Source organism: Amblyomma maculatum, chromosome 9, assembly GCF_055883805.1.
Source record: "Amblyomma maculatum isolate TAMU_Amacu chromosome 9, ASM5588380v1, whole genome shotgun sequence".
Lineage (NCBI taxonomy): Eukaryota > Metazoa > Arthropoda > Arachnida > Ixodida > Ixodidae > Amblyomma > Amblyomma maculatum.
In genome coordinates, this window is record NC_139352.1 from 9327833 (window position 1) to 9346954 (window position 19122).

The 19122-nt window shown below is 43.5% G+C and overlaps 1 protein-coding gene across 1 annotated transcript in view; it reads right to left on the reverse strand.

Annotated features, from left to right (window-relative positions):
• The window catches only part of LOC146178222 (uncharacterized), a 70175-nt gene extending 62503 nt beyond the window's left edge, over nucleotides 1-7672 (reverse strand). The window contains exons 1-5 of the mRNA XM_084579654.1: nucleotides 7660-7672; nucleotides 7269-7343; nucleotides 6327-6392; nucleotides 5254-5389; nucleotides 2519-2735 (exon numbers count right to left, since the gene is read on the reverse strand). Coding sequence (XP_084435780.1) covers nucleotides 2519-2735; nucleotides 5254-5389; nucleotides 6327-6392; nucleotides 7269-7343; nucleotides 7660-7672 — 507 coding nt within the window. The remainder of the gene's footprint in view (nucleotides 1-2518; nucleotides 2736-5253; nucleotides 5390-6326; nucleotides 6393-7268; nucleotides 7344-7659) is intronic.
• Between the last annotated feature and the right edge of the window lie 11450 nt (nucleotides 7673-19122).

The following is a 19122-nucleotide window of genomic DNA, read 5'->3' on the forward strand; positions in this document are numbered from 1 at the left end:
GCGAGTGAGTATGTGTGAAAAATGTCATTGTTTTTATTAAGTTGGGAAACATGTATACATTGTCCAGTCCTAATTATGCTTGAATGGTCTTTGCTCAATACACTTCTGTTTTTGTTGACAGTTTCTGCAGCAAAGGTTCCATTAGTGATGATATCTCTCATTTGTCAACTTTAATTGTTATGTAATTTTCAGTGCTTCGGTGTTACAGGGCTATAAACATGACCAAGAACAAGAAAATTGGGCAATGCTGGCACCTATACGCCTTCACAGCTTAGCCGTGAAGTTGTTCCAAAACTATTGTCTACGAAGGACAACGCTAGTGGCTGTTTTCATTTGTAATGACGGCTATGAGAGTCTTAGCTACGGCGCTTAAGAGGAAAGTCTGAAGCTTTATTCAGATATCGCCTAATATTGTCTGCAAAAAGTAATATCTCTTAATTTGTCAACTATTTCTCAAATAAAGTCTGCATTTAGAAAACAAAAGTCGCCTCGTGGAGGGTGCCGAGTATCCGTCCCAGTACCTCATGTATGCTAAGCGAGCGCCCTACTATCTGAGCCATCACTCACTTTTTTTATTAAACAGAACACTTTATTTACATACATATGTACAAGAATGCTACTGACCCAACAGCCGAGAGTACAGATTGCTTATCGTGTTAACATCGCCCAGAAGAAACAGGAAAGGTGTTTAATGAACAAACAACAATTATACAAAGGGGTCTGGTAAAAGGGGGACAGATAAGGCTAGATATGTTTTGCCCGAGGTGCGCGCACCAAAGGAGCCAAGAGGGACATCCAGAGAGGAGAAGGGGGAAAACTTTGGGCAACGCTGCTGCCCATGACACGTGTCAACACCAGCGGTATTCAAACAGCTTTTACTGCCGGGTCTTAAAATTAACCACAGTAAACCCACCTTTTCTGCCTTTATTAGCTTTATTTCGCATACACCGTGGGAAGATGAACATAGCAAACGCAATTAAAGCGGAAAATGATACTGGACAAGTGAGGGAAAGCATCCGCTTATGTTTTTTTGTGCCTATTTTCACGATGGAGGCTCGCGACTGGAATATGAACGGTGACTATGCGCGTACCTCAACAGGGGACACGGTCCTGTCGTCTCTTCTTTCAGCGCAGGCATGCATGTGCATCACAGATGTTTTGTGTGTTTATGCAACCTTTTTTTTTTCTTCTCTTTATTTTTTTCTTCGCTGCTTCGTTGCATTGTATTTAGGCCCTGAAAATACTCCATAGCATAGTATAGTATTAGTTGGCGGTATCCTGCATTGTTTGACAGAATACATTCGATGTTAAGCACGTGCTACGAGCGAGGCCGTTCTATTTTTGTGAAGTTTCGATTATACGGAGACCACTTCTGTTCAGATATTGTAAATGTTCAGGCGACAGAGCATGAGTTATCCGCTGTGACTCTTTTCAAGGGCAAATATGTAACTCATAGCAATAAAGTATAGGTGGCCATTCAACTTTCGTATAATAACGTTTAACTGTGTATCCCTGCAGCAGCCTGCTTACCTATCCGTACATTACAGGGTACATATTCTAAGTAAACGTTTCTTTAGAGCTCCTAGGAAGCCGTAAAGAGGTTGTATTCTGGAATATATGTCAGCGGGCTACGAACAAGTGCGCTGATGTCCACTTTTCAAGACGGCCCTGCTCATTTAAGACGCAATACATGAACGCCACACGAATGAGTTGGCCGAGGCGAACGCGCTTGCTTCGCTTTCATTCAGGTAACCGTCTGCTTCGGGGTCAAAGGTATTTCTTTTCTTTTTTAGACGCGGAAGAAAGGATCAGCTACTTATTGTACTTCATTCAACCTTGTTGTACGAATAGAAGCTGTCAAGCGGACTGTTAAAAAAATCTGGATAGAAGGAGTAAATGATGATCAGGGAAGATTACATGCAGATAAAGAAAACGAACAAAATGATGACTGAATTAATTTCATAGAGAATACTGGGAAATAGAGAAATCGCAGCAAAGAACACACTTGGATGTTCGAAACTATGAAAAGAGTTCAGAATATGTCGTGATAATGGTGTCACAAGAAAGTAGGTAAGACTAGTTTTATTAGTTGACCATTCTCGAAAAGTACGTTCTGGTGAGTACAATCACTTTCGGAAGACTCTGTTCCAGATTAAAATAAGTTCATATTTTGGGGAGACGTACTGTGACCTTGGATGGTCGGATCAATAAAACGCTCTCATCTCCTGTTTAATGAAGGTACAAGTATTTTGTAAAATAATGGTCAACGCAGAAAAGCAAAATTTAATAGCGGTGGAACAATGCTCACCCAGTAAGCAAAAATTGGATATGAATATATTAAATGCTATCATGATTATATCATGGCGCACAAGCAGTTGGAATATTTATCCTTTATTCTAGGTGTGTACATCTCTATCAGTATTTAAAGCGAATTTTTGGATGAGTATGTAGTTTTATATTTTCCCGATTACGGTAACGTGCACGGGGAACTATGGAGATTTCACAGTATATGGCTTACCCGGACATTTTTGAAGCGAAGCGTCTGTCTGTTTCCGGTGATGTCCTGGGCGAAGAAATCCAGGCGGTTTTTTCTGGCGAGCACGTTGAGGCCGAACTGCGCCGTGCCCTGGACGTCGGTGACGCGAATCAGGAACCAAGGGTCGGTGCGGCTGCTCCTCTTGCGGAAAGTCGCCACGAACGAGAACTCCTCGGGAAGGCCCCGCGGGAACACTGCCCTAAGGAGAATCCGCGGGAACACCTCATCCTGTCATGCTTATGGCGAAAAATTTTAATTTACAAATACTTTTTGTTTCCACCTCCGTCAGATTAAGGGAAAAAAATCGTCCAGAAAACGCGGCAGAGCTGGGGCTGGACATGAAGCCAAACACGACGTGGTTCCCGAGGTTGAACAGTCTGTAAATTTTGCTCCGAACAGTAGCCCAATAGCTCTGCGCTAGAGCAACAGGCGCACCGCGAGCGGAAGCGAATATTCGTCATGTTAGCGGCGGCAACTTGTACCACTGTTTGAGCTACAACGATTCCTTCTCCAGATCATTAGGAAGCAGCATCGTGTAACGGCGTGGAAGCGACTTAATTGTTCAAGATGGATCTTATGCTTGCCCGATCTTGGGAATGATTAGAAAGATGCGCAGTGAACTGGCTAAATTCAGCGCCAATAAAGAATTAGGCCGTTGGTCTACCTTTCTGTGTGTTTTACATGTCAGTGTATACCTGATGTATGCCTATAAAAGAACGTTCGAGCCACTTCAAGGGATAATATTTCACTTGTTCGAGCCACTTTTCGCCTCGACGTAAAATAAAACTAAAATTCAAATTTTCAGTTGCGGAACGCCAGTTCGAAATTCGCCCACGTCTTGCACGAATTGGAGGTAAACCAAGATAGAAACAAACACAAGGCACTCTTAGAAACAGAGACCTTACATACGTATATACAAGGTTGACAAGCTGAAGGAGAAATGCCAACTCTGGGGCGACACTACTGTCAGAACTGGTGCCTGATGACGAAGCCAAAGACTCAAGTGAGCGCAAACGCTCGTGCAGATCAGAAGCGAGCCGCAGTCAGCCAACGAAACAGCATCAGCTCCTCCTGCTCACTAGCAGCGGCTGCAGCCATCCTCCCGCCCCTCTCCACCTCCTCAATAACGAAGGTGGGCTTCAGGCACCTGGCCGCCTTCCACAACGAGCCGCAGTACGAAGATATTAGCACCTAGCCGGTTTCATTTGTTGCTCTGAGAAAATCGCTGCCCTAATACAAAATTTATGTAAATTTCTGTAATGGTAGTCGACTGTGTTTGCACTCCTGTCTACCTCAATAACGAATGTTAGTTTTGAGTACACCCTAAAATCACGCTTTCCTTCCTTTTGTGTATGCATCATGTGCATGGTTCCATCTGCAATTAAATCACTCTGCAAATAACTCACCGGTACATATCTGAAGAAATTCGCCAGGATTAGCCGAAATGCGACTTCTCTTACTGTCAAAAACTATAAAAGGAAAGCTGGTAGAACGAAAAGAAGATGGTTTGCAAGGTATAAAAAAGAACTGAACAAGGGTAAATAGGGTACGCCTCAGGTCGCAGATGAGCGAACGTTTCGACAAGTGGACTTGTCTTCGCCCAGACGAAGACAAGTCCACTTGTCGAAACGTTGGCTCATCTGCGACCTAAGGCGTACCCTATTTACCCTTGTTCAGTTCTTTTTTATAAAAGGAAAGCTGTGTGATAATCTTAAGAGGCCATTCGAGACGAAGTGTATGGCTTATTCTTCTTTCTGTTTGCATGTCGCATGAGTAGCGGGGGATTTGTTGTGCTTTGTTAAGTGCTGGGCCCGCCCTTCTGTTCTTGAGTCTCATGTTAGCGCCGCTACTCATATCAGCTTACATCTAACATAATGTCGAAACCGAAACACGCGTAAGTTGCTTGACGTATGAATTCTGTGCATTCTAGCGCACTGTTGACACTGTAGCTCACTGATGACTTGAGGGGGATTCGCTCGTTTAGGTTTTGTGCGAGTGAGGATTGCTGCAATCTTCACTCGTTGCCGCGCACATGATATCACGTTAACAAACTGCATCTCGTCTGAATTGGCTAGTACTTTGTTCGTAGATGCTAGGTGCCCACCTGAGCGCATTCGTAGTTTGTATTTTTGCCTAATCACACCGTCGCCATCTCTCTCTTACTCGGAGAAGAGTCAGCAGGGCGGAAGCGTATAGGATGAGCTGCATTATATCAAGTTCACGAGTGCAAGTAGGTTGTAACCATCCCCTCGCGCACTTCCCATTCCACACGTGACATGTACAAGATTGTTCAAAAGTCCGTGCTACATGGTTTCCTTCTGGGCCGTATAGTGGAGCTATTTTGCACCCTTGAAGGCCGGAACCGGAAGGTCACTAAAGGTGGGGATGATAGCTGTCCTCATCAGACAAATATATAGAATCATGTGGGAGGCATATATAAGCAGCTAGGAAGCAATCCATATGTGATTTGAAGACAATAAGAGTGTGCTTGCATTAATTCTTCCCCTTTCTTTTTCTCTACGCTGCTTCCACGTGTCTGCCACTTGGACTGAGACGGATATTGCAACATTTCCTTCATCACTTTCGTGATCTTTCTCCGATTAAATAAACGCTAAAATGAGATAATAGTATAAATAGCATCGTTAAATTAGTTGCCCAATTTATCCAAAAGCAGTGAATAAAATAAAAAAGTCGTTATCCTCTGTATGAATTTATACCTGGTGGGCAGCACGAGCTCGGCCTTCCTGGACAGTCTGTAGGCTGTCTGGAGGCTGTTGGAACCTACGACCCGCCGGACGCCCGGGAAGTCGAACTGAACGTCGTCCAGCCGGAACTTGCGGATCATGTCGAAGCCTGCTCACACGAGTAAGGAAGAGGAATAACAGCTTGATTGTTCGGCGTTGCATTGGCTTTCATAGCGTCCTCCTACAATCCCGTTCCTGACTGAGTGCGCCGCGCAACAGGGAGAAGACAGAGGACGGCAACACACGCGTTGTTTGCGAACAATTAACAGTACAAGAGGTACCGGAAGCAGAGTTCATATGGGGACATACTTTTGGCATGGTTGGTGCGGCGTGACCGTAGTCAACCCTAACTAAAAAGCAGATGGGCAATGTTCATGAAAGGAATTCCTCCAGACAATGGCGTTGACGTACTGCAGTGACATCACAGTTAATCAGTGGTTAATCCTCTTACGCCCCCAAACACTCTGCGATGTCACGGTAGCATGTTCGATAAGGTTTACTACGACGCCACAATCAATTGATGCCATTGACTAGAGGGTCTCTTTTGAGGGACGATTTGTCACTTTTGGTCTTGAGTTGCAACCGACAATAGCTTTTAACGTAACAGGGACAATGTCGTGATAGGAGACAGAACACAGGAGACACCGTAGCCTGTGAGTTTTTAATTTGAATGCATTTCTGTATCTTCATTTGCAAATTTTCTCCTATCAGTTTAATAGTATATGGGTAGTATAATGACCATGGTTTTAGGATGATTTTTTTTAACAGAAGGGCGCGAACCGTGCGATGTCAGGGAAAATATTAATGGTATAAAACAAGGCGCCTATATATTATTGTGAACGCATTTGCGCTTAGCTCTGAATTAGTAAAATATATGCATTACAGTCCTTAAACTATCAACGCAGCGAGTGGCTTTTCAAGGTGGCGGTCCTGCAACGCAACAACTGGTCGACACGTACAGAATTAAATTCCGTATGCTGCTGACTCTCTTAAATCTTTCCTTGAATTCGACCAGCTGACAAGTGTTGATGGCAATTTCCTCCTACCTGGCAGGTCGTCTTGTCCGGGCTTTGCTCGCGGGCAGATGTCGGTGATCTCGTTTTCCGTTCCATCTGCACAATGCGTTCACCATGCCACATTACGCTGGCAGAAGTTATGCTAGTAACAAACCAGCTCTTTTGACTATCGAAGGTATGGTATTTTTATGAAAAGCTATCAGCATTACATATAATACAAATGCTTGTTTCATTAGATTTTTTGTCTTATGGCAAGCCCACTTGGTCTTTGCAATAAAAAAATGCTGTCACCGGTAGAAACATGTAGTATTAGAAGATCCACTTATTTATTTAGCTCGGAAGCGCTCTTTGACTAAGGAAATAAACAACGATAGTCATGCCACAAGACAGATTAAAACTATACTTAGCTCTGGTTTTGCTTTACAGTTCCTAAAATGCATGCTGGAAAATATGTGATTACGCGAGCTTTCTTACTTTGCGCAGCTTGCAACCACGGTGTGAGCGCCTGCACGTTGGTACAAAGTTTTGTTCGCCTTAACAGTGTGTGAAAACTAGATTATCTCTGCAATTCTAGCTGTTAAGGCCAAAGTTACGGGCAAGTCCTGTCCGTCGTCGTTGTCTAAAGAAAGAACACCTCTGCAGCTGAACATGACGGTAAGAATGGGAGCTTCGGTGAAAGAGCGCTGTATTACAAGGCATTATTGCGAACACAAAGTGGGGTCGACGATGCATTTTCAAAACACCTAAACCGTGAGATGTCAAGCTTCAGGACAGGTGAAACCTGTACCCAGTGCATCACCGGTAGGTCATTCAGTTTTCTTTTTTCTTTTTTTTTGCTTCCACCGAATCGGGCCATGCCGGGAGCAATGTGCGCTACACGCTGTAGAAGGTTTAGAGCGTCAAGCAATCACGGCTGGTCCGTCTTCACAGCTGCATGGTCGCTGCGGAAAGCTAGAGGTCAAAAGAACTTACCGTACTCCTGTGGCAACCTTGTGATCGTCTCCTCTGCAATGACAAACAGGTCGTTGTCGCTCTGTGCTTGCACGGCTGCGGAAAAGAAGAGATGGAACAAGTCAGAGAGGAAACGAGAACCAAAGGGTTCGAATTTCACCTTTGGTTTATTCCAGCATGAAGCCACAGCTTAGTGGTGTTTAAAAGGCTCGGTCTATCCTTACAATTGTTGAGATGAGCACTGCAACTATATGGCGAACGAGTGTCCGCATGTGAGAGCAATGCCCGTTGCCGAGAGCATACAGGGTATAGGTACTTATATTCGGCTTTATTGTATTATGAACAGCAGTTTTGGATCCATACGAAGAAAAAAATGTTAGTACACTGAACGCAGTAATGACACTCAACGCACGTGACGTCGACATGGCCCGTGCTTCATTGTAGACACGTATCCTGCAGTACGATAGTTGTTCAGTCGAAAGTGCGGCGATGCCTATTCAATTTATTTTTTTTTGTGCACGCGAAATGCCTCAGCTGAAGATTGACACCCCGCACCCTCTTGTCTTGATTGCTCATGGCAAGAATGTTGGGGCAATTATGACCTCTGCGCCGACGATCGCCTAATCCACTAATTTACAGGCGTCCTCAGTTTATGCAGAGAATGCTCAATTCTAGGGAAGTTTGTTGAATTGGCGTTCAACATTATGAACTGTTTTGTGGAATAGGCGATATGTACCCGATAATGCTGCGTAGCTACGAGCCTGGTAAACGGGAACCCAGATATAGTCCTTTGCGACTGCTTCTAAAAGCTTCTGTACGTGTGCACGTAAAGCGAGACCGAAAGCTTTCCGCAAACCGAAGAGTCGTATTGCGCGGACGTCACACAGGCAGCAGAGAGCTGTTTGCGGAAGTTCTTAAGGCGCAGGGCCTCGATCTTCTAGCAGACTGTGGGTGGTAGTGAAAAGCTAGAGATGTATCTCTTTCCGGATGGGCAGGAGAATCTCGACTAGCAAAAACTGACGGGTCAAGAAACAAACATTATTCTTTACAACGAAGTGACCCGGCACTGTCTCCATCCGCTTAGAAATTGCAGCGAATGGTGCGTGGGGCCCTATAACCCAACATCGACACATTCCTGCAGAAGAGAACAGCTCGGAAAAACTGTACTGTTTCTTTGTCTTCATAACAACAATATTTTCACTTCTGGCACCAGACGAAGCGCCCTGTGAGTGAGGAAGTTATATCCGTACGAGCGCCGAGAAAAGATGTCACTGCGGGGGAACTGACTAATATCCGTACCAGTGCTGAGAAAGGATGTCACTGCGGGAAAATCAACTAGTCCAGGCACGCAGGGTCGCCATCGCCCAGTTGTGGCAACGGTTGCGACTGGTTAGATGAGAGGGCATCGTTCTGTCCTACTAAGCTATGAGAGCATCGCGAGTTATTGCAGACAGTGCGAGTTATTGCAGAAAAAAATCTTGAAGCGTCTAGAAACTCCGGAGAATGAGGCTGCATCTCCCGGAGACATCAAAACTATGCATGTCATCACGTGTAACAAGTGTTGAAAAGGTTTGGTGAGCCCGCTGAAATTCCAAACGATGCAGATAAAGCAACCAAAAACGAGAAATTAGCGCAAGTATATATGTTCGATTCGCCAGCATGATAATGCTGAGGACAAGTTTTTGGAGGTGCTTTCCAGAGAACGAGAGATAGTGAATGTCGCCGTCCAGCTCTGCTTGATATAGCATTTCGGATCGCGCGCGTCACGTGGAAGAACACTGCGTTGCAAAGACAATTAAGCTAGCAAGTATGGCTCCTGGCAGCCGTAGTCGCCCGAGCCATATGGTGCGTACCTGCTTGGGTTCTGCAATTCTTAGAGCGATATAAGAATAACAAGGCGTTACAGCCATTTCTCAAACTTCGAGGGGGTCTTTTCTTCCGCGTTTGTTGAGTAGATATATCGATTTTATTTACTTTCCTTGAAGGGGAGTATGCCAGGATTGAAAAAGCGTTGTTTCGGGGCCAAAAAGACTATAAGGGGAGGGGGGTGTAAACAAATAGGAATAAACGGCAGTCAATAACGCATTAATATGCTCGGATTTTGTGTATGATTTCGGATTGTTGGATCGTGGCGGGGGCTCCAAAACTGAGTTTCTTTGGTGCATGATAGTCATGATAGTCACGTAAAATTTCATAAGAAGATACAGATAAATCATCGCAGAAATTCTGTAGCTGAAGACAAAATTTGTCCTGGGCCGGTGGTCAAACCCAGAATCACTGCTGGTCAGGGTACATCGCTCTATCAACTGAACTATGGTGATAAGACGGTCAGGCCGGATATACTAAATTAACAGCTTGAAGTTGGAATGATATGTTGAGCAGACGGACTTGGGCAAAGTTTTGTTCACTTATTCCCGAGAAAGAATAGCTTCGCTCTCTACCCTTTTGGATGCGTTTTAGTTAGTGAAAATTATTATTTGCTCCTTTATAAACTTTTTGGGCTTTCCTAAATGACTGATTTAAATATTGATTCTTTTTTTTTCAATCCTTTAAATCGGTTACATCAATCCTTATTTATTCTTACCGAGTTACTTTTTTCCTGACATGTACCAACTGACAGGAAATAGTCTATCACTGCTGAAGGGGTGGACGGAGCTTTGTCAAAATGTAGAGTATCCTTTTCTCTGCAGCAATTTATTGCCAACATGCATTCCAGAACTGAAATAAGCGCTGATTGCTTTATTGACATGCCAGCCATCGTTTATACTCCCGGTTATTGTTCGCGTCCTTCTTCCTAGCGCCAGCTTATGATTACGGCTGTGTGAAAAAACACTTGCACAGAGAGGGCTTCCGCAGTTGACTCATAATGAAATCTTTATGCGAGGTTTCAACATTCCCAAGCGGTCTAATATACATGTTGCACTGAGCTCGACAATTGCTTTAAAAAATCTCACAAGCAAAATATACTAGCTCCTGTTCTGTAAAGAACATACGCTGCAGGTTGGCTTCTCAGAGCGTTGTGGGAGTAGTTTTGTAGCCAAGAGGGACGCATTTGACCCCTGTGCCAATGGCCAAAGGCCGACGTAGTGGTTGGTAATATTGTTATATCGATTGTCGACATTCAGTTGAAAAAAATATATGCGGTTGATAAAATTTCGGCATGGGCAAAGTGAATGTAATAAATATGCAACAGAGAAAGATGTTTGCCCCAAACTGAAAAACCTGATTTAATTCTGCTTTAACATTGTTACAATTAACGCACGTCCCAGTGCAGAGTTTTATATTCCAGGTGTGAGTATATCGCTACCACGAGACGAATTTTATGAATGGTTTAGTGGCCACAAAGTGATCTGCAGAAAATGCTGTAAACGTGTTTTACAAATGTGCGTTACATGAGGTTTCAGTTCTTATCTATACCGTGTACCTAATCAGTGGCCCTTTTGCATAGGTGTATATTCCATAATTTGTTTAATTTTAAACGTGTTTATTATTTGCGTCTAATATAACGTGTAGCTCTGGTAACCAAATGAGAAGTCATGTCCTTATATGCTGCATGTTCATGCCCCTCCTTATTTTTGGAGCGTTGAGTTCAAATTCTATTTTCGTTTTAAAGAAGCCAAATTTTTTATCACGGTGAATTTTGTAATTTATGTGAAAATAATGGCAAATGATGTAAACTTCCTCCAAACGGCTGCTCATTTTTAAGGCTGCGGAATTAGCGGCCGCTTCAACTATGAATATGCCAGTGCGGCCATCGCAAAAATAAAGAAAAGAAAGGGCGAATACAATTGTGAGGTTACGTTAGCATCAGTTAGACTGCGATATTTCGTAGCCACTTTTTCTGCGGTAAAAAATAAAAAAGAGAGTGCAGCCGTTGTACATTGGGAGTTTGTTTACCGTGCTTGATCTAGGTCCTTAAACCAAGGAAATGCCTCTCGTACCACCTGTTATATATAGGAATAATAAAGTGAACAATTCTGATTTTGCTTAGCCGGGCTAGACACGGGCTAGATCCAAAGAATTTAAAGGCCAACGTGTCATCTGCCACGTGCGCTGGAGGCGTCCTGCAGGATTGGCGGGCTCAAAATCTGTCCTTAATAGCAAAGCAGCCTAACATTTTTGTGGTCTTATGAATGAATTGAAAGATGACGGAGAATTTCTAAATTTAGCTCTCAATTTTCTCAGCGCGCTTACGGACTTGTGGTCAGTTCTATTAATCGTTCAATTTCAGAGCTCATAACAATTCGTTGAGTTTAATTAGGCTGCAAGCACTTTTCTTAAATAATGCCCAGGTTCTTTACATTTCTGCTTTGAAAGAGTCATTAATAATGGAATCGGGAAGTTCTTATTTTTTCTCCTGACGTTTTCACGCCTGAGCAGTGCTTGTTTACGCAAAGAAAATGCAATGTTGTGCGCCTTTTAATGTCATGAAATAAAAAAAATCAAGGAAGAAAGACGTCATACTGATAGATTGACACAGAATCTACTTTTTACAGGTAGTCAGCATTAAGGTCATCGGATATTTTTGGTATCCTCCGCCTTTCGATCAAGCCAGACAACGTTAGATCGCTCCGCATTCACTTCGGCGTTATGTTTATTACCCTTTATTACCCTTATAATCAGTATATACAACTTAGAAAAAAAAAAAGTCTATTCGAGCTTTGCAATGTATGGTTGAAGTTGCCGGGTCGCATCACTGGCTTTGTTTTACCTGTGAAGAGTAGCAGTGCCACCGCTAGGCAGTGTAGGGAAGGCAGCATGTTCTCGGAGCAGCGTCCACTGGGTAGGCGGCGTCGACGCACTGCAAAATAGAGAGAAACGGTGGTAAACTATGCACTTATGGTAAACGTAAGCAACTTCGTCCAAAGGCACAAAGCACGTAGATGAATTTGTGTCAAAAACGAGCTTCTGGGTGTGAATGACCACCGCAGTAGCACATGCGAGAGAAACCAGCTTGATGCCAGTGATAATAGCAGTTGCAGCAGTAGTAGGGTAGATTTAGTAGGCGTATATTTGTTAGTGACAGTATTAGTATATAGTGATAATTAAAAATAACAGCTTACATACGAATCCAAGTTAAAAAGAAAGCTTATACCTCTGTCACACGGTCACTTTTGATCCTAATTGAACTCGATCTGCATTGAGGTTTTCAAAAAGGATTGAAGCATCCCATGCTACACGGGCGTTTTTAATGAGTATTGAGAAATTTTCCTCGTGTGCACTACGAGGGTGTCGACGACAGCTTTAGAGTGTGCTTGAAATCTCGAAATCGATTGAGGAAGCAGCTTGAAGTCAAGCAGGCTCGAGCTCGATTGCACTTGAAAGTTGCCGTGTGACAACCTCGATCTACATTGAGTTGAATGCAGATCGAGCTCAACGAGGATCGAAACTATCCGTGTGACAGGGGTATTAGATTACGAGCGTTATTCTGCCAATTACAAGTGGACACAAATTCTGTAGAGCTCGTTTTCGGAGTAAACTGCAAACACTGAGTAGGATGCTACATTAATATACTGATTCCGAATGCGCTCAAGATCCGTGAATGCCCCTTGTACTCACATTGCCTTCCATAATATTACAGACAAATCTTCGGCGATCAAGCACTTGACATATCTCACTTAACGAAAATAAGGAGTGACTTTATACATGTTACCTCATACCATTGCTTCGTTCGATTATGAACCCCAAAAACAATCATATGCTCCCTATGAAACGCATAAGAAAAATTTGGGAGTTGAAGCGTGGTACATAATATTTTCTCCGCATCTATGCAATCGCACCTGTGCTATTGAGGACATTCTCGTCCCGAGGTAAAATGAATGATGCAATAACACTGGCTCTCTCATAGCGGGAACGATGGCTTTGAGCTGCTGTAGCTGGAAGACGCGCACGTTTTTACAGTTTAGAAATTTGGCGGTGATCGGTACCAGTTACGCGAAAAAAGAAAGAAAAAAATCGGCAATCCTCTTCCTACGCTCCTCTAATCCATGATAGGTCTCTGCTAGGCCTGACGTCAGGTAGACGACCGGCCACCTGGCCAATTAGCCACCTGTGTATGTCTGGAATGTGTATGTCTACAGTTGCCTTTGGGAGACTTCTTATGATTTGGTTAGGGATTTGTGTGTTTTAGAGAATATTTACCTATTATTTTTATACCGAAGTATATTTCCTTAAAGGATTCCATTCGCTCTCTGGCCGTCTTGAGCTCGAGCTAGAGGATCGCCCGGTTGACGATGACACTTTAGATGTAGTGACCCGCCGCGTCTTCTCACGATGGTTTAAATAAGTGGAGACTCAGTTCAATTGATTTCGCGGGTATTCGAATGATTATGGAATTTACTTAGAATTTTGATGGATTCACAGTGGACTCTGCCTTTAGCGAAGTTATGAAGTGTTGTTTTAGAATTATGTACTGGTTATGTATTTGTAAGTGGTGAAGATGGTGGCCAGGACTACGGCAGTCTATCTCAGAAACTTTGTTTTCCTGGACTTGGCCGAAACTAAGGAAGAACCTACATCATCAACTATAGTGCCAAACAAAGGCGTCCCTGTCTGCATGCAGCGTCCACGTGTACCGCGGATTTGTTTCCTCGAATCGAAGTTTTTTCTTGAATCGCTACAGTCTCTACCCTCCGTCTGCAGTCGTAGTGTTCTGGATACATGTTCACGGGAAGCAAAGATATTGTTAGCGTTTTGTGGATTTGGCTTGGGATTAATCTATGAAGACTATACGATTCCTGCTTTGGGTAAAACGAATCTTCCCATCTCAATCCGAGATAGCCTTTCTATAGGACGGTGAGGTGCGCCTTACTAATTTCTGCCAAAGTGTTATTAACGGCGAGCTTCAAAATAGGTTCTTGTTTTGCGTGTACGTAGGTAGGTTCAGTTCAGTTTTATCTGTTTTATGCGGTTGTGTAATAATTTTTACGTGTTTGTTGACATCGAGAGATTGACAGCTGGTCGAGGAGATAATATTGCTTAGAATGAAGGATTGCGCCAGTCTCCTGGCTTAGGTTTCCTTTATTCATCTATGTCTATTCACGATTCTGCGAACAAGTGACATTTGATTATCTTGTCTTCTTACTTTCTTCAACTTAGTGTCGTTTGCGTTGTTTTATTTCTTTAACGTTCCTAGGATTATTATGTCTTCCATGCCGAGAATGGACTAATTATTTACTTCGCTGTTATATTTCGCGCCTCTGTCTTTTCGCGAACTGCAGAGACGTGCCGGAGGCACGTCACAGCACGGCATGAATGCCACGGGCACGCGTGCCAGCCTCGTAGCGTAGACAAAAGCGTGGGCACCATATCATAGACGGTCCCTACGTTACGAATGGGCTGTCATGAATTAGGTTCAATCTAACAAAGGTTGAGTCCTTCAGTCGGCTGGCTTGCCTGCATTTCTTCACTTTTTTTTTTTCTCGTTGGTAGGGAGGCAGTGTCATTGACTGTGCTCTCCCAGACGCCGCTTCATGCTATGCACCGCCGTAGATGCACCTCACCTCCTCTCCCCCTGTGCATAATCAGACGGCGGGAAGTTCCGGAAGGCGATGCGCGACTCCATCCAACCGCCTTGAGGTCTGTGAAGGCCTTGCGGACTTGTTAAGCGTGCACGCATTCCGAGAACGACGGCATTACGAGTTGCGTTTGCGCGGCTCAGGCCCGCGCTGGCGCTACATAATACAGGCGCGTTTTGTATAAAACACAGCCTAAAAACTTAATCAGTTTGATTTCTTTTCTTCCAAAACGGCTGTGGGTTGAGGAATACGGAAGTGGAAAACGAATCGTCATTTATGACGAGACGAGTCTCTGTGTACGTCTCTCAAAAATTACACACTTGCGACTTATGACGAACGAATTAATGCATTTCAGATGCCACACGACGCCGCATAGTAAAAAGCTGAGGAGTTGTGGTAACATTTCAAAATATGAACTAAACTAGAGTCGTATGCTGTAGCATCCTTACAAACGCTTAATGGTGTTTTTCCTGCAATTTAAGTCATGTTAAAAATGTGGAGTTATATGCTCTTATCACGACAGTTACTGACATTCTAGTGGAAATCAAGAAGAAGAAATGGGCATGGGCAGGACACGTAGTGCGAAGAGAGGATAACCGATGGTTGCTTAGGGTAACAAACTGAATTCCAAGGGAAGGAAAGCGTAGCAGAGGGCGGCAGAAAGTTAGGTGGGCGGATGAGTTTAAGGAGTTCGCTGGGGTCAAGTGGATGCAGCTAGCACAGAACCGGGCTAATTGGAGAAATATGGGAGAGGCCGTCGCCTTGCAGTGGGTATAGCCAGGCTGATGATGATGATGATGATCACGACATATAAGATAGTGCGTACCTGGGATCAATACAGTAAGCGGGTTAAGCACTTAAAATAATATTATTGCAATCGTTTGCGTAAAGCCATAGGAAAAGCTATAAGGCGACACCTTAATCTGTATCGTTCGACAGCTTGTTATGTTTTTGTTTTTTTGAGGGGCGGGGGGGGGGGGGGGCAGTTTACACTTAGATAACGACATTACTTACAGGCCTCATTTGTTAAACTTGGATATTGCAACGAGATTATTCTGTTTTGGTTTTCTTTTCGCCAAATACAATGTTTACGTTCCCAAATACATTATACAAGGTGATAGCTAAGGCTAGGATACGTACTTGTTCATTTATCTATCAAGCGGGAGAGTAGAGGAAAATGCGACATATTTTGAAAAACACTGACTCACATTTCTCCGCCTCTGTTCAGGTGCTTCTGATGATTAGATAGCAGATACGGGGGCTGGCAAAAATCTTTTTACTTCCGTCTTTGTTTATTTGAATAAAACCACTTACTACTACTACTACTACTACTACTACTACTACTACTACTACTACTACTACTACTACTACCACCACTACTACTACTACTACTACTACTACTACTACTACTACTACTACTACTACTACTGCTACTGCTACAACTACTACTACTACTACTACTACTACTACTACTACTACTACTACTACTACTACTACTACTACTACTACTACTACTACTACTACTACTACTACTGCTGCTGCTGCTACTACTACTACTACTACTACTCCTACTGCTGCTGCTACTGCTACTGCTGCTACTACAACAACAACTACTACTACTACTACTACTACTACTACTACCACTACTACTACTACTACTACTACTACTACTACTACTACCGCTGCTGCTACTACTACTACTACTACTACTACTACTACTACTACTACTACTACTACTACTACTACTACTACTACTGTTACTTTTATTATCCCCATTTTTCATTGAATGAACATTGCCGACTTATTTTATACTGATTTAGCACGCTCTGCAAATGTAAGGAGGTGAGCTAATCGGAGCAAGGTAGAATTTTATAATACTAACCAACTGCCGCATTTTGTTCCACCCCGTGAGTAAAAATGAGACGTCTTTCTGAAATACAGATTTTACTCACTTTTTGAAGTGAATTTCCTCGAAGTTAGCTCTCTGGGTACAAACACCGTCTTTGTGAGCCTGCGTGCATGTTAAATAGTGTATCTAGACTGAATAAGGCACTATTTTGCTTCATGGTTTGCTGGACTGTAGGCAGTTTTACGCCCATGTTTTGCGTGCGCCTGGTTGCACGAATGTTCTGAAATTTTCTTTACAACCTTCTCTATTTCAATGCTACAGCTGTTGCTATTTCGCACAATTCTGTTAAATGGTCTTGAGATCTGCGTTTATTCTTAACACAAGATTTTGAATGTGATTGTAGGTTCGACCCAAGATAGCGAGCTGAACAAGTAGATTTTACTCACCTTCCTGAAATTGAGTGCTGTTATCATTCCAAATGATCCTTAATGCGATAAAGTTCAAAAGGTACTTTTCGGTGGAATTTGCGGTGTCCGTGTTATCAGCGTGTCGGGAAAATCTGGCTTGGCTGAGAGAGCACCTTGCTATAATTTGCAGCTCTAAGGGCATAAACTGTTTTAAGCGCCTATATAACACGTAACAATTTAAAGTAAATCAATCATACTTTAAAGCACATTTGGTAACCAAGTGGAAGAATTGAACTCCCTACCCATCGATCGTGAGACACACGTTATCCTTAGATCACTGTTAGACCTTCGTTCGACTTTGTTGTGCAGAGGCTTTATGTGAGAGTGTCATATCGCATGGCCGACAATGCGTCAGTCAGTCAGTCACTTCAGTCGTTCAACCGTGTCCGACTCTTCGTGACCCTATGGACCATATCACGCCACGCTTTCCGGTCTCTCACTATCTTCCTAACATCACATAACTTCATCTGCAGCGCCTCGAGGATGCCACCTAACCATCGCGTTCCCTGCCTACCCCTTCTCCGGTAACCCTCAACCTTTCCCAACATCAAATCTTTCTCCAGCGACTTCTCTCTTCTCATCAGATGACCAAAGTAGCTAAGCTTCAACTTTAGAATGTGACCATACAATGAGCAGTCAGGGTTTATGGTCGACAATATCGACTGATTTGATCTTCTGGCAGTCCAAGGAACTCTCAAGAGTCTCCGCCAGCACCACTATTCAAACGCGTCAATTCTTCGGCGGTCAGCCTTTTTTACAGTCCAACTCTCGCATCCATACATCACATTACAAAGACCACAGCACGAGTTATGCGGATCTTGGTTGGCAGACTAATGTCTCTGTTCTTAACTAGGCGGTCAATGCTAGCCACGGCTCTCTTTCCCAAAAGCAGGCGTCTCTTAATTTCATGGCTGCAGTCACCTTCCGGGGTAATCTTGGAGCCCAAGAAGACAAAATCTGTCACGGCTTCCACTTCTTGTCCCTTGATGCTCCAGGACTTGATAGGGCCAGACGCCATGATCTTTGTCTTTTTAATGTTCAGTTTAAGCCCAAACTTCTCACTATTTTATTGTACGCGCATCAGAAGTCTCTTGAGTTCCACTTCACTTTCTGCCATTAAAGTGGTATCATCCGCACATCTAAGGTTGTTGATGCGTTTTCCAGTAATCTTCACTCCAGCTGAAGACTCGTCCAGACCGGCCTTCCTCATGATGCACTCAGCATATAGGTTAAATAGGCAGGGCGACTGTATGCAGTCTTGTCTCACTCCTTTCTCAATCGGGAACCAATCATTAAGACCATGCTGAGTTCTGACTGTGGCCTCTTGTCCTTCATACAGGTTCCTGAGGAGACAGATGAGATGAATTGGAACTCCCATCTCTTGGAGAGCTTGCCACAATCTGTTGTGATCTATGCAGTCAAATGCTTTCGCAGAATCAATAAAGCAGAAGATGGGCTTCTGGAACTCTCTTGCTCTTTCCATGATCCAGCGAAGGTTGGCAATCTGGTCTCTAGTTCCTCTTCCCTTGCGAAACTCAGCTTGCACGTTTGGAAGCTCCCGATCCACATACTGCCGCAGCCTACCTTAGAGGATTTTCAACATCACCGTGCTAGCATGCGAAATAAGCGCAATCGTGCGGTAGTAGGTAGTGCAATGCGTAATGACTCATAAATGCAAGTGGTAATTAAAGAGTTTGCTTATATGTGCTCCAAGTGGCTCGACATCTGTCAATGGTTTGCTAAGAGTCCCTCAAGCGGCAGTAGGGTCGCTATCACGGAATATATACTTCTAGGCTTGATAGAAGTGTACCGTAAGATTTTATGCGGTTACTGCCTCTCATATTCTCTGATTTTCTTTTACTGCTTCGCGGGCGACTTCTTTTTGAAAACCAGAGAAACACTCGTACACCGGTAATGTTTGCGGCTCTCCTGAGCTTCCGTAGTGTTTTCCGCGCACCAATAAAATCAGCAGATTGAGTATATATGTTCGGACTACATTAAAAACCTATGAAACAAGGATTGAGTTCTGAATCCACAGATAA